Source organism: Saccopteryx bilineata, chromosome 2, assembly GCF_036850765.1.
Source record: "Saccopteryx bilineata isolate mSacBil1 chromosome 2, mSacBil1_pri_phased_curated, whole genome shotgun sequence".
NCBI classification, from domain to species: Eukaryota; Metazoa; Chordata; class Mammalia; order Chiroptera; family Emballonuridae; genus Saccopteryx; species Saccopteryx bilineata.
In genome coordinates this window covers 218,992,198-219,005,258 of record NC_089491.1, presented here as the reverse complement: position 1 = coordinate 219,005,258, position 13,061 = coordinate 218,992,198, and the positions used below count along the sequence as shown (strand labels likewise).

At 50.4% G+C, this 13,061-nt stretch overlaps 1 protein-coding gene across 19 annotated transcripts in view; it reads left to right on the top strand.

Annotated features, from left to right (window-relative positions):
* PCBP3 (poly(rC) binding protein 3) overlaps positions 1 to 13,061 on the top strand; it is a 313,033-nt gene that overhangs the window by 284,008 nt on the left and 15,964 nt on the right. For 15 of the 19 annotated variants that reach the window (XM_066259178.1, XM_066259172.1, XM_066259174.1 and 12 more), the window contains 2 exons: positions 3,717 to 3,860; positions 7,800 to 7,841. In XM_066259178.1, coding sequence (XP_066115275.1) covers positions 3,717 to 3,860; positions 7,800 to 7,841 — 186 coding nt within the window. The remainder of the gene's footprint in view (positions 1 to 3,716; positions 3,861 to 7,799; positions 7,842 to 13,061) is intronic. The other 4 variants (XM_066259190.1, XM_066259189.1, XM_066259188.1 and 1 more) reach the window with 1 other exon arrangement.

Below are 13,061 nucleotides of genomic sequence, written 5' to 3'. Positions count from 1 at the left end.
GGTCTGCGCTGGAGGGGGTCTGCGCTGGAGGGGGGTCTGCACTGGAGGGGGTCTGCGCTGGAGGGGGGTCTGCGCTGGAGGGGGTCTGCGCTGGAGGGGATCTGCGCTGGAGGGGGTCTGCGCTGGAGGGGGTCTGCGCTGGAGGGGGGTCTGCGCTGGAGGGGGATCTGCGCTGGAGGGGATCTGCGCTGGAGGGGGTCTGTGCTGGAGGGGGGTCTGCGCTGGAGGGGATCTGCGCTGGAGGGGGTCTGCGCTGGAGGGGGGTCTGCGCTGGAGGGGGTCTGCGCTGGAGGGGGTCTGCGCTGGAGGGGGGTCTGCACTGGAGGGGGTCTGCACTGGAGGGGGGTCTGCGCTGGAGGGGGTCTGCGCTGGAGGGGATCTGCGCTGGAGGGGGGTCTGCGCTGGAGGGGGTCTGCGCTGGAGGGGGTCTGCGCTGGAGGGGGTCTGCACTGGAGGGGGATCTGCGCTGGAGGGGGTCTGCGCTGGAGGGGGGTCTGCGCTGGAGGGGGATCTGCGCTGGAGGGGATCTGCGCTGGAGGGGGTCTGCGCTGGAGGGGGTCTGCACTGGAGGGGGGTCTGCACTGGAGGGGATCTGCGCTGGAGGGGGTCTGCACTGGAGGGGGTCTGCGCTGGAGGGGGTCTGCGCTGGAGGAGCATCTGCACTAGCAGGGTCTGTACTGGAGGGGGTCTGTACTGGAAGGGCTCTGAGTCTGCACTGGATGGGGTATACACTGGAGGGGTTCTGCACTGGAGGGGGTCTGCAGTGGAAAGCGGTCTCTGCTAGAGATGGGCACTGGAGGTGGAAAGGCTGCTTACTGCGGGCAAGACTCCTCATGCTGGGCCTGCTGAAGGCCTCTGAGCCTCACAAAGTACAAAGGGCAGGACCTAAGAAAAGCACACGAAAATGTTTAAGTTGTTAACGACAGAGAAGTAAACAAAAGAATTAAAATCCAAAGAAGAAGCATAGAAAGTATGGCTGAGCGATACAAAGCTTCTTGAAATTTTGGGGAGAAAAACCCTAAGATTTAAATTTCAACCGGTACCCAAAATGCAACGAGTCATTGAAACCATCAAGAGTTAACGTCTTTCTTTAAGCTTTCTTTTCTTGAAGTCATCCGGCCTGAAATGAAAGATTGCAGTAGCTGTGCTGGTGGCCAGGCCACCTGGACCTGCCTCTAGCCCATGCTGTGGCCCCTGGGCCCGGGCCTAAGACCCTGCCTGAGTGACCACAGCAGTCTTTCTCAGGAATGAAGTCTCGCCAGGCGGCTTGTGGCTTATCTTTCTTTTTTACTGAGCTTGATGTTAAAACACATGTCCAACTCTTTTAAAAAATTGTATAGTTTTTATTTTCCTGAAGTATGATAGTATTTTGTGAAGTCAAAAATATTTTTCTTAATGTTGTTCTGAAGTTTCCCCAACTACTGGTTGTGGCGACAATTGGTGCTGGTCCATGTTCCCTTCAGCCTCCAGCCGCTGGGACCCCGGAGGGGCCACATGGGCAGTGGTGACAAGGCCTAGGACTCTGAGAGCTGGTGGATGTCCATCTGTTGAGCAGTGGCGGGCACCTCAGGGTGGCAGAGTGACCCAGTATCTGCACAGCTGCCCGCCCACATCCCTAATCAAGTCAGAAACAAAACTCATGGTCTCCTCAGAACTCCTCCCAAGTGGCGTTACTGGTGTCACGTTTGTGGTCAGACAGCCCCTAAACACAAGCTTGATCCCCATTTGTGTGGGGAGCTGGCACGCCCCAGGCCATGGCTGGAACTGCCCTGTCTCCTTCCTGATGGCTGAGGCTCCCGTGGATGGTGAATGGTGAAGTACATGAGCAAATATGAATGACAGGAACTGGACTGATGAAATCCCTTGTTCTTGTTGGTGTTGTGAAGCTCCGGGAGGTCAGGAGCAGCCGTCCTACCTGGGGAGGATTCATCACACCTGGGAAAAGTTGAGTGCACTTCTAAGTGAAGAGTAACTGAACAAATAGAGCAGAGAGCAGAGGACTTTCAGGCATGAGTACTGGGTGGGCCTCACACCCTTGAAATGACCACCGAGAGGGTTGCCCCTCAGTGCAGCAAGTTGGGTGGGGCCTGTGGAGAACCACACACAGCTGCACCTGCCCCAGGGGAGTGGCGCAGGGGGCTGTACTCAGAGGGCTCTCTCCCAGCAGAGGACACTGGGAATCAGGAGTCCCAAGCTAGGGTTGGCAAGATGGCCTGGAACAGCTCACAGTGCTGGGATTGCAGCTATTGCCCTTGGTGGGGTCAGAGGGCACCATGGAGCAAGGCTAGTCTGATGGCATGAGGGGCATAATGCCCGGCTCAGGGATGGGAGCAGTAGCCAGACTGAGGCCTCTGCTTGAAGCAGTAAAAATGGTCACTCATTCACTCTCCGTTTAGTTACAACCACTCTGTGGTTTAGACCACCGACATTTCCAGAGGCATGCAGTCATAACTGCAGAGATACTGCACCGCAGACACCAGAGGGGTCAGCTCACAGACCCTCTCAGTTCCCCTTCCGCCTGTGGCAAGGTTGCACAGCACAACCAGGGTCATACAACATGGCCAAAGTCGAACAGCACAGCCACGGTCACACAGCAGGACAAAGGTCGCACCGTCTGCTCAAGCTCTCGTGATATGGCCTGGGCTGCAGTGTTGAAGCTGCTACCCACTCTGCGGTCCCCCATGGCTGTGTGTCTTAGGTGGGGGCACTCTGATGTCATAGCCAACTGGCTAGGTTGTGGACTGGGCCTGTACGGGCCATGGCTCCAGAACTCCCAGCAGGGACAGGCCTCCCTCCCTACCCTCTGCCTATGGCTGGTGGTGCCACTGACTGGGGGACTCCCAACTCTATCACCAGGCCTGGCCTGTAGACTCTTCAACCAGGAAACACTACCCACCAGAGAGACAAGGAGGGACTGATTGCCTCTGACCGAGGGGATAGGTGGACTTTATCAGAGCCTGGCAGACTTCTGGTACTTCAGAATATCACTCATCAGAAGATAAGTATCCTATACTTTTGGACACAGAATAATCAAAGGAGATTATAGCAAACCTCATTGTGATGGTAGAATAAGTTCATTTGGACTCTATGCTTTTTTAAAAAAATAATGGCTCCTTTTTTAAATAGTGAAATTGAATGTTTCTAACTTTGCTGTGATGACATCAGTTGAACATCACCACAGGCCAAGGAGGGCCTTTGGGGCCCTGGTCCTGAGTGCCCATGGTGGAGCTACACACAGCCGGCTTCTGTTTCCAGAGGACTCAAGAGGAAGGACGAGCTGTCCTCTCAGGACAACCCTGGGCTAACACATGCATGGAGCAGCAGCGCCCAGGCCCAGAGGCAGCTGTCTGGCTGCCTGTGCAGTGTGTGGGGTCCCACGGTCAAGGACAGGGTCATATCTCCCCTAACCCCATTCTTGGACTCACACTCCCCACCATCCTGCTGATTGGTGCCCATGTGGGGGCAATTAGGGCATTGGTTAAGAGGAGGAGGGAGACAACCTCTGGAGGAGTCTGAGGTGCTGAAGACATGGTTTCGGGCAGGTGCCCTCCTGCCTGGGGGCATCTTCCCGGCAACCCGGCACTGCTGGCCTGGGGAACTGGGGCAGCTGGGGTACGGTGGTGGGTGGGCTTGGGAAGGAGGCCTCCCCACCCTCACATCTGTCACACTGCGAGACTGTCTAACATTCTCTCTCCCTCTCCTGTCCCTTTTCCTAGTCCCCACCGAAAGGTGCCACCATTCCCTACCGCCCAAAGCCCGCCTCCACCCCTGTCATTTTTGCAGGTGGTCAGGTAAGAGCCGACCCGCTCGCGGCCTCCACTGCCAACCTCAGCCTTTTACTGCAGCCCCCGCCGCTGCCCGTTAGTGCACTCAGGTTTTCTCCCTTCTCACGTGCATGTCTCCCACCCCTGGGGCGCTGGATGCAGAGCTCTCCCGGCTCACTGCCAGGCACCAAAGTGGCCAGGGGGTGGGCATGGGTGCCACATAAGAAAGGCTGGGGTTGGGCAGGCAGAAAGGGCCCAGTCGGATGCCCTGTGGAGTCTGGGCCCCAGATACATCTTCTCCCTGACCTGGTGCAGGAGGACCCTGGTTCCCTGCTCACACCATTCTGCCTGGGCTATGCCTGCTCAAATCTAATCCTCAAATAGTTTTAAGAAGCTTAGATAAGAGGGCCAGGAGCATTGCAAGTGACTTTTATGATTCCCTATTGAAACAACTAGGACTGGAAGAGCAAAGGCCCTCTTTTTCCCTGGAACACACGTTCCCAGCTTCTCACCAATGAGTTCCTAGGAGCAGCTGAGGGAAGAGTCGTGTCTCCAAGGAAGGGAAAGACGCCCAGCCAGACGGGAGCCTTCCTGGTCACAGCAGGCCAGGAATGCCCACTTCACACACCTGTTATTTTGGCTGGAACCACTGCCTTCCTTGCTCTCCTGCCAGGAAGGGGTGTGGAAAGCCAGGGGTCACAGAGAAATTTTATACAAGGCCAGCATTTAATTTAGTAGGGCCTAAAGAGAGCCAAGGAGAGGGATCTATGACCAGAGGCATCTGAGCAGGAGCTGGTTTGTCCTGCTCACTCCAGACGTTCAGGCGCAGTAGATGGATGGACCTTGGAAACACCCGGCCAGTGGTGCCTGGAGGAGCTCTGTGTCCAGTTGACAATGATGTGTGTCTTTGTTCAAGGGAGAGTCAAGACAGAGACTTACCAGAGGGGACCCAGGTCAGGGGAGAATGGCTGTTACGTTTTACTTGATTATTAAAAAAGAAACAAAAGAGGCAAATAGCAAATTTCTTCCATGTTTTTCTTTACTATGTAAAGGAATCTTATCTTCAGGGTTGACTCACATCTTAGGGGAGGTATGGGACCTGTGTTTCTACAGCTTTAGTAGCATTGGAGGGACACCGGCACTCCTCTGTGGTTCCTATGTGGCAGTGTCCTACCTGTCCAGACACTGCCGGCCCCATGGATGTCTGTATTGGGGACATCTCTGTCTCCTGAGCCTGACTTATGCTGAGTCTCCCAATGTCCCAGACTTTTGCCAGTAGACTTCACACTCATACATCCTCCTACAACAGCCCCTGAGGCCTGAGAATCTCACCCCAACTTCTCTGTGTAAAGATAAGTGAGTGGTCTGCCTACAGCACTTAGAAACGGAGGTCCTGAGGGTACATTGCTGTACTCCTCTCCTCATCAACCTCAGGGGAGTTGGGGGGACCAAAGCAGGCCTTGTTCAGAAGTCTGTTTCCTTCCCTCACCACAGTTGTGGTTATCTAGTAGGTTAGTTACCTGTATGGTCTCGACCCTAAGGTAGGTACAAACCCACGATCATACTAATTTGGTGAAGTGTGGGACTTTATTCAAAAGGGAGGCACATTCATCTTTTTTTTTTTAATTTTTTTTAAATTTTTATTTATTCATTTTAGAGAGGAGAGGAAGAGACAGGAGAGACAGAGAGAGAGAAGGGGGGGAGGAGCTGGAAGCATCAACTCCCATATGTGCCTTGACTAGGCAAGCCCAGGGTTTCGAACAGGCGACCTCAGCACTTCGAGGTCAACGCTCTATCCCACTGCGCCACCACAGGTCAGGCAAGGCACGTTAATCTTAACATAAACAATGGCCCAGGAAGCCCTGGCTGGGTAGACTGTGGTCAGTGCTCACCATCCATCTCCTCTTTCTGCCTGTAAAGCAAGGACGGGCCCTGCCATCAAGGGCACCTGTCCTGAGGCTGTCACCAGGCTCCCAACATCTTAACCCAGTGCCTGTGCCAATAGCTAGTTCTGGTCATCTATGGGGGACAAAGTCACATGAAAGTCACCATTACACTACAGATAGCCAGGCAGAGGAGCTATAGTACAGACTCAGAAATAGGACATAAGTAAGACCTAACATAGCAAGGGATCTTCTCCAAGATTGGGACACACCTGGACTTTAGAGATGTGTGGCCTGAGAATCTTACCCCCTCTTATCTGTGTAAAGATAGCCCTCCCTGTGGGTGGCCTGCCCGCAGCAGTGACACACCCCTGGAGGTCTCGGGGGCAGAGGAGGGGCACAGCTTGTCCAGCAGGCACTCCGCTACAGAGAGGGAGTTCCTACTTCTCCAACTGATAATATAGGTTTCATTTCAACAGAACCTTTTACCTGGCTGTTTGTCTACCTCTACTCTACTTCTATCCAGAGGGGCAGTCGGCTGTGCACACAGTTTAAACAGAACTGAAGACCACAGCCACCAAAGTGGAAGGAAGATAAGTCAGAGACTTCAGATGTCAGGCTAAGACTTGCCCTGTTGGAACACATATGCAGTTCTGCTCAGACATGCAGGACTGCGGAGCTCCAAGCCCAGCCTGTCACCCTGCTTGGCTCTGTGGAGACAGCGTGTGTCCCATGTCAGTGTATATTTGGTGGCACATTGGAGCATGGTCTGGGGCACCTCCAAAAGCCCCAAGGTGAGATGTGGATACAGCTTCTGTGGACTCAAAACACAAGCACAGACAGCCCCTCCTGGCCTTTCCTCCAGGAACCTGATCTATCTGATAAGATTTCTTTGCTTCCCCTGAAGTGCCAGACTGGGGCCTCTCTGTGACCTGTCCAGTGGTTGGCTGGTCTTTTAACTCTCAGGCTGGGTTGTTTATGATGAAAACTCAGCAAATGCAAAACCTGCCATTTGGCAGAACCTTGGAAACCACCATCGGTTTTTGGTCCGTGGAAGTGACTCATGGATGAGCCTAACGTTTCCCTCGCAGATTCACAGGAACCTACACAGGTGGGCATCAGAGCTAAGGGTGGACACTTAGGACATGACGTGGGGCCCCACGTTGCTGGGTGCTGTAAGCCATGTCCCCGCACACCTGAGCCACCCCACGCGTACAGCCCCGAGAGTGGCTGGCCTGGGGTTGGTGTGCACATTCCACGTCACTGAAGCCTGATGGCAAGTCTTTGAGCTTTACTCTCCCTTGACTCCATGTGGTTTGTTTTTTAGCCATGAGTTTATGGAAGCATCTTAACTGATGGATTATTGAGGCAGGTGGGGTGGGCGGGACCTCTGCCTGTCAATGGGGTTTGTGTGGGGACTGGTGGGAGGGGCTGCAGGACCCCACACTCACTGCAGCTGGTCACAGTCACTGTCTTGAAGGCTAATGAAATTCTGAAACCAAATGAGGCCTCAGGACCCACCTGGCCCCCTAGGAGCTGTGCCATGAGTGTGCTGCCCCTCAGGTCAGAACAGCCACCCCATCCTCAGGCTGGAAGATGAACTGGTCAATCTTGTGACTGATTTGGGTGCATTTCTTCTTTAATCTGGCTTTGCAGAATTGGTTCTGGGTCACTTTTTAAAGGTTTTTTTTTGTTTGTTTGGTTTTCTTGGAGTAAATATTTCCTAAAAGTGTTTACTCTCATGATTGATTAAATTTTCAAAAGATTAATAATTAGTAAACTATAACAGAGATCAGATCATTCTTAGGTATTTTCTTTTTAGAAACTGTGGGTGGAGGGTCAGCAGCATTCAGGGCTGAGCCATTTCCCTCCTTCCCCACTGTCTGAGCTTCCTGCAGGCCTCTAGGAAGTGGGTGCAACGCCCTGGCTCCTGTGTGTGGTTGTAGCTCCTGCCAGCATGGGGCGCTGGTGAGGCTTGACCCCGGGTCACTGCCCTTTGTTCTACATGGTTGAAGCGGGTGGAGATGTGCTCTGGGAGAGGATAGCTGTAAGCAGAAGCCGGGGACCTGTTTTTGTGGAAGTTCACCCGGGAGAGAGCCTATTCTGCGGGGAGGACCGCTGCTTCCCGAGCTGATGTTGTCTCTCTCTCCAGGCCTACACAATCCAAGGACAATACGCCATCCCGCACCCAGATGTGAGTTTTTACTTTGTTTCCTTCCCCTTCTCTCTTGTTACCGTCTATCACCTGCATGCTGCTGTGAACTGCTACAATATTAATATTACACCATAATATTAATACCGTTCTCTCAATGTTCCTGACCTCTGTTGTATCCATATGATCTTGAATAACCTTTAACCTCTTAGCACTAATTCTACTTGTGTGGAGGACTTGGCCTGATGGCAAATTGTTTTGATTGTTGCTGCAGTGGGGACTTTCGTCCACACACAGGCCCTTGGGTGAGCGGTGACTGCAGAACTGCCTAGTCCCTGGTGCCCGCCCACCCCTCATGAGCAGGAATAGCAGTGTCTTACAAGCACCTAAGACATGAGGTGACGTGCTGTCAAACAGGTCTGAGATGTGTCAGAGTATCTGAACACTGGGGAGGCTACAGATCCTATTTCGAAGCCCTAGGTGAAACAGGGTCTACATGTGTATGATGGACAACAGGACAGGCCTTGGTTTCAATCTAGAGTTAGTAATATTGGTGCTGGAAGACAAAGACATTGCACATGCATCCTTGACGCCTGTGGCCTGGGGGCCGAGAGGACCACGTGCAGCTCTCAAGGCTGAGATGTGGGCAGCAATGGAGAGCAGAAGGGCTTTCTTCCTGGGGATAAATACAGCAGTTAAAGATGGCGACACTAGATGGTGAAGGAAGAGAAAGGAAATAAGAAGAGAAGCGGCTAAGGCGGGCAGGCAGTTTTGCCGCCTTTGTCAAACTGCAGTCGGTTTTGAGAAGCCCTTTCTCTGTACCATCCTGCACATCTGCCAGGCTTCAGATCCTCCTGCCATTCCTGACAGGGAGTGCCGCCAGGCAGGCAGGCCCCTGCTGGGCTCTTCTGCAAACTCTTGCACTTTGAATTGGACAGGTGAAGGGAGGGACAGCTGAGGAAGCTGCAAAGGCAGGCAGGTGAGGATTTTTAAGAAGTAATTTACACTAAACAAGTACATTTATTGGAAATACAGACATCAGTTCACTATCATTGAAGGATATATTTTGAGTAGAAAAGAAATACTGATGGTTTTTCTATTAAAAAGAAAAAACAAACAAACAACAACAAAAAAAAACCACTGGCTGGACAGCTTGGTTGGTGAGAGCGTCATCCCAAAGTGCAGAGGTTGCTGGATCCCTGGTCAGAACACATACAGGAGACTGATGTTCCTGTCTCTCTCTCTCTTTCCCTTACTCTTTCTCTAAAAATCAGTAAATTAAAAAAAAAACATACAATAAAAACCCTTTGTTAATCAGCACAAGTAGGAAGAAATGGATAGAGGTTGTGTTGGAGAGAAGCCCATCCCCATGTGTCAAACTCCTGAGGCCATTTGTAATGATGGTTCCTGGTTTAGCCCTGTGGTGAGGATGGTATAGTTCTGAATCAGTGCTGGGCACACCCCCCTGCCATCTTCCTCCTGCCCTGAATGTCTTCATTAGAGCTCCACTTGCCATTTGGAAGCTGGGCAGGTGACACAGCTCTCCAACCTCAGACAGTTGGTGCAGTAACGCTGTTCTGGCGCCAGCTCACCGCAGTTCTACAACCTGCTCACCTGCGCCCACTATCGCAGCTGCCCCTGGCCGCCTCAGCCTCTCCCTTCAGGATGCGTGCCAATACCTTGCTTTGCCAGAGATTTCCCCACATACCCATTATTTGGGATGCTTTTTACCCTTCTGTGAATTTATTTTAATCAGATCTCATCTCAGTGGTGGTCAGGGAGTGAAGATGTGAACCTTCTCAGCCTTCTTTAAAGATCCACCCATAGCTTTTTTAAAAAGTTGTCGTCTCCTACTCCCAGGAGGAAAATGGCATTACCCGTGAAAATCAGAGCAAGGGAGCAGTGAGACCCCAGCAATGAGTGGGAGCTACCCCATAGCCTGGGCACCTTTCTCACTCCAGATGGGTGATGTCCCACACTGTCTCCCCCACAGCCATGGGACTGGATGGCAGATGTCAGCACCCGGGGGAGGGCTGGCCTGGCCCCATATGCAGGATGCTATGCAGAGTGATGGAGTGTGTGGCTCAGGTGGGATCAGCAGCACTGCAATGGGCAGGTTCCATGCCTCTAGTGGAATGCTCATAGTGGCAGGGAAGGGAGATCAGAATGGAGCCAAGAGACCTGGTTTCTAGGATGGCACACACCCCCTTCATTTAACCAGGGGCAGGGCGGCCTGTGTCTCTTAGAAATGTGTGTGTGTGCAGCAGCAGGTTCAAAGACCTGGTTCTTTGACCTTATTATAGCTGGAGAACCCAACAGGGGTCTGACCCTTAGTGAAGGGCCCGAAGGTCGATGCTCAGACCCACAAACCCACTGATGAAGGAAGGCCTGTGGTCTCACCCCCACTGCCTCCTGGCTCAGGCTCTAAGCTGACAGGGAAGTGTTTCTGGTCTGAAATGTCCAGTGTGGGCACAGGTGCCTATGAGAGGATGAGGGGTTTTGATTGGTTTGGTTGATTGATTTTTATATTGGTTGTTTTGTTCTTTTCATCTGATGTTCTGATTTTCTCAGTTTCTCTTAAAAGCGAGTAGTTTGACAGTTTTTTTCCAGATTAGTTTACCTTCTCACTGTTCTGTAACTTTCTCACTGCATTGTGTAGAGCTTTCTGTGGAAAGGTGGCTACTTCCTGTTGAAGGGCTCCCTGCGCGGGATGCCCTGCTCTGTGACCAGCAGTAGGTGGGTGCTGGCTGTTGGGACCAGACTTAGGGGGAGCTCTTATCAGTGCTTTTCTTGCAGGCACAGAAAGTTGAAGACTTGGACAATCACTTACAATTCATCCAAAATAAATATAAAATGACTATTTGGTGACATAGGTGATGATGGCCAGACAGGCAGTTTTTATCTGAGCTTAGAGTTCAGTAGCAGTTTTTTAAAGCTTCGTTTTTTAAAACCAAATATAATAATTACAGGAAGTACTAATTTATTTTATAGTATAACTAAATTCACAATTTAAATATTTCAACCACAGTGGCTGACACATACACCATAGTCATCTTTTAGCATCTTAATATTGTATCTTATCTGAATCGAACACAGACTTAGAAAAATATATTTCTTAGATCTGAGTATTTCTTTATCTAAAACTAAATTATACATATTTTTTCTGTGCCCAGTTTTAAAGAAGGCTTTCCGATTTACCCTTAAGAATCATCATCCCCTCTCACCCACCCGCTGCCAGTTTCCCTCCAGGCTCTCACATCCTTTACCCGAATCCTTCTGGAAGCTTATCACTCTTCGTACATTCTGGAAAGACACAAGGACAGCTGGGTGGCGGGAGGGCTCAAAGCGGCTGACCACTGGAGTGCTAGAACACCTGCCTATCAGTCCCAGCAGCTGCCACTCCCTTCCATGTGCCCTGCGCTGGCATCAGGCAGTGAGGCCTCCAGGCATGGGAGCGGGAGCAGATATGGAGAGCCACGAAGCCTGGACAGACAGTGCCCCATTCTCTCTCATCCAGTATTTCTGCCACGTTAATGTGATCACACCAGGAAGAAATTATTTTCTTTTGAAAGAAATTCGTCAACTTCAAACACCCCCTCATGTGCGATCTTTATTTCTAGTTTTCAATTTTCATGTCACTCCTATACTTAATATCCCCTCATTTAAAGAGGTTGCTGAATGCAAACAACAACAAAAGCAACATGCTAGAGGCGACAAAGCACTAGCCAACTCTGCTTCTTGACCTGAACCTTGCAGAATGACCATCCAATTGCACACACAAGGAAGTGCAAGTTTCTAGTGGCCACCTGCCCAGAGCTGAGGAGTCAGTGAATGGAGGGGCGGGCTCACTCCCAATGCCACTTGATTTTAGCAGAGGCTGGTAAGTAATTGGGAGTAATATGGGCACCACTATTTGCCAGGAAGCTTGTCCTTTAGAAAGTAAATATGGGAGAACTGTGGCAACACATGAGTTATAATTGAAGTAAAGCAATCAGTGGAAGGACGCACAATTACACCTTCCCAGGGGCTGCTGGGCTACACATTTCACTGTGGACACTTGAAGATTCTTGTGAATGTAGGCTTTCCTGTTCCACTTCCTCAGTGTCTCTGGAAGGTGGCACTGAGGGTGTCCCTCGATTTCATAGTAAACACGTGGAAAATTTAACCAGCACTGCTCTCCATGGCCACCAGCTGATGGCCACACACCAGTCTCTGCTCTTTCCAGATTGAGTAACTCCAAGTTATAGAGAGGTGCCCATGGCCCACCTACTATCAGATCAAGGCCACTACAGTTATCCTCATAAAAGTGGAAGTCTGGATAACTCTCATCATAGTTGGCTTGAGCTAAACCTTCCTTTCTTTGTCCCCCTTTCCTGGGGTTGAGAGGGCTCAGCACCCTCTCCTACTGAGCCACTCAGTGGCAGGGCTCTGGGCAGACCATTCCTCCCAGCTTGCTTCTTCTCATCATCAAGACTTCTATGTGTCCTGTTTTCACATGAAAAGTCTGGGGAACACCAATGACAAAGAATGAGCAAGAAGAACATATATTTCAATTGGAGACCCAAGAAGAGATAACAGATGGAGAGGGAGATCCATAAGCAAGAAGAACATATATTTCAATTGGTGACCCAAGAAGAGATAACAGATAGAGAGAGGGAGATCCTAAGAGATATAAGCCATAAGAAATTTTCAGAGTTAATAAAAGGAACCAATCCTTGCATTCAGGAATCTAACAAATCCCAAATAAGAGAAACAAAAAAAAAATTCATTTTAGACAAATCAAACAAAGCAAAACCACACAGCACCAAAAACCAAAAGGAAAATTTTAAAGTAATTAGACAAAAAGAATATTACAAAGAACAAGAGTGACCAGCAACAGTAGAAGCCAGAAGATGGTGGCATAATAAAGCAAGTCACTGTCTACCTAAAATTCTATCTAAGAGCATCTTCCAAGGACCTCAATATAAACATTTCAGACAAACAGCTGTGACCAACAGACTTCTCATGGAAGCTTTTCTGGAGAAGGGAAGTGATTCTAGAAGGAAGACTAGAAAGACGAGGAGTATGAGCAGACAGCTACTGTTTCTTTCATTAATACAACCACAAACCATACAAAGAATATTGATGATTTCTACAACACTAAAATTTAAACATTTGGGTAAATGAAAACACACTTTGTAAAATCAGTATTAATGCTGTCTAATTTGTGGGATTAACATAACAGATCTAAATGGACAGAAATAGAATACATAAGACTAGGAT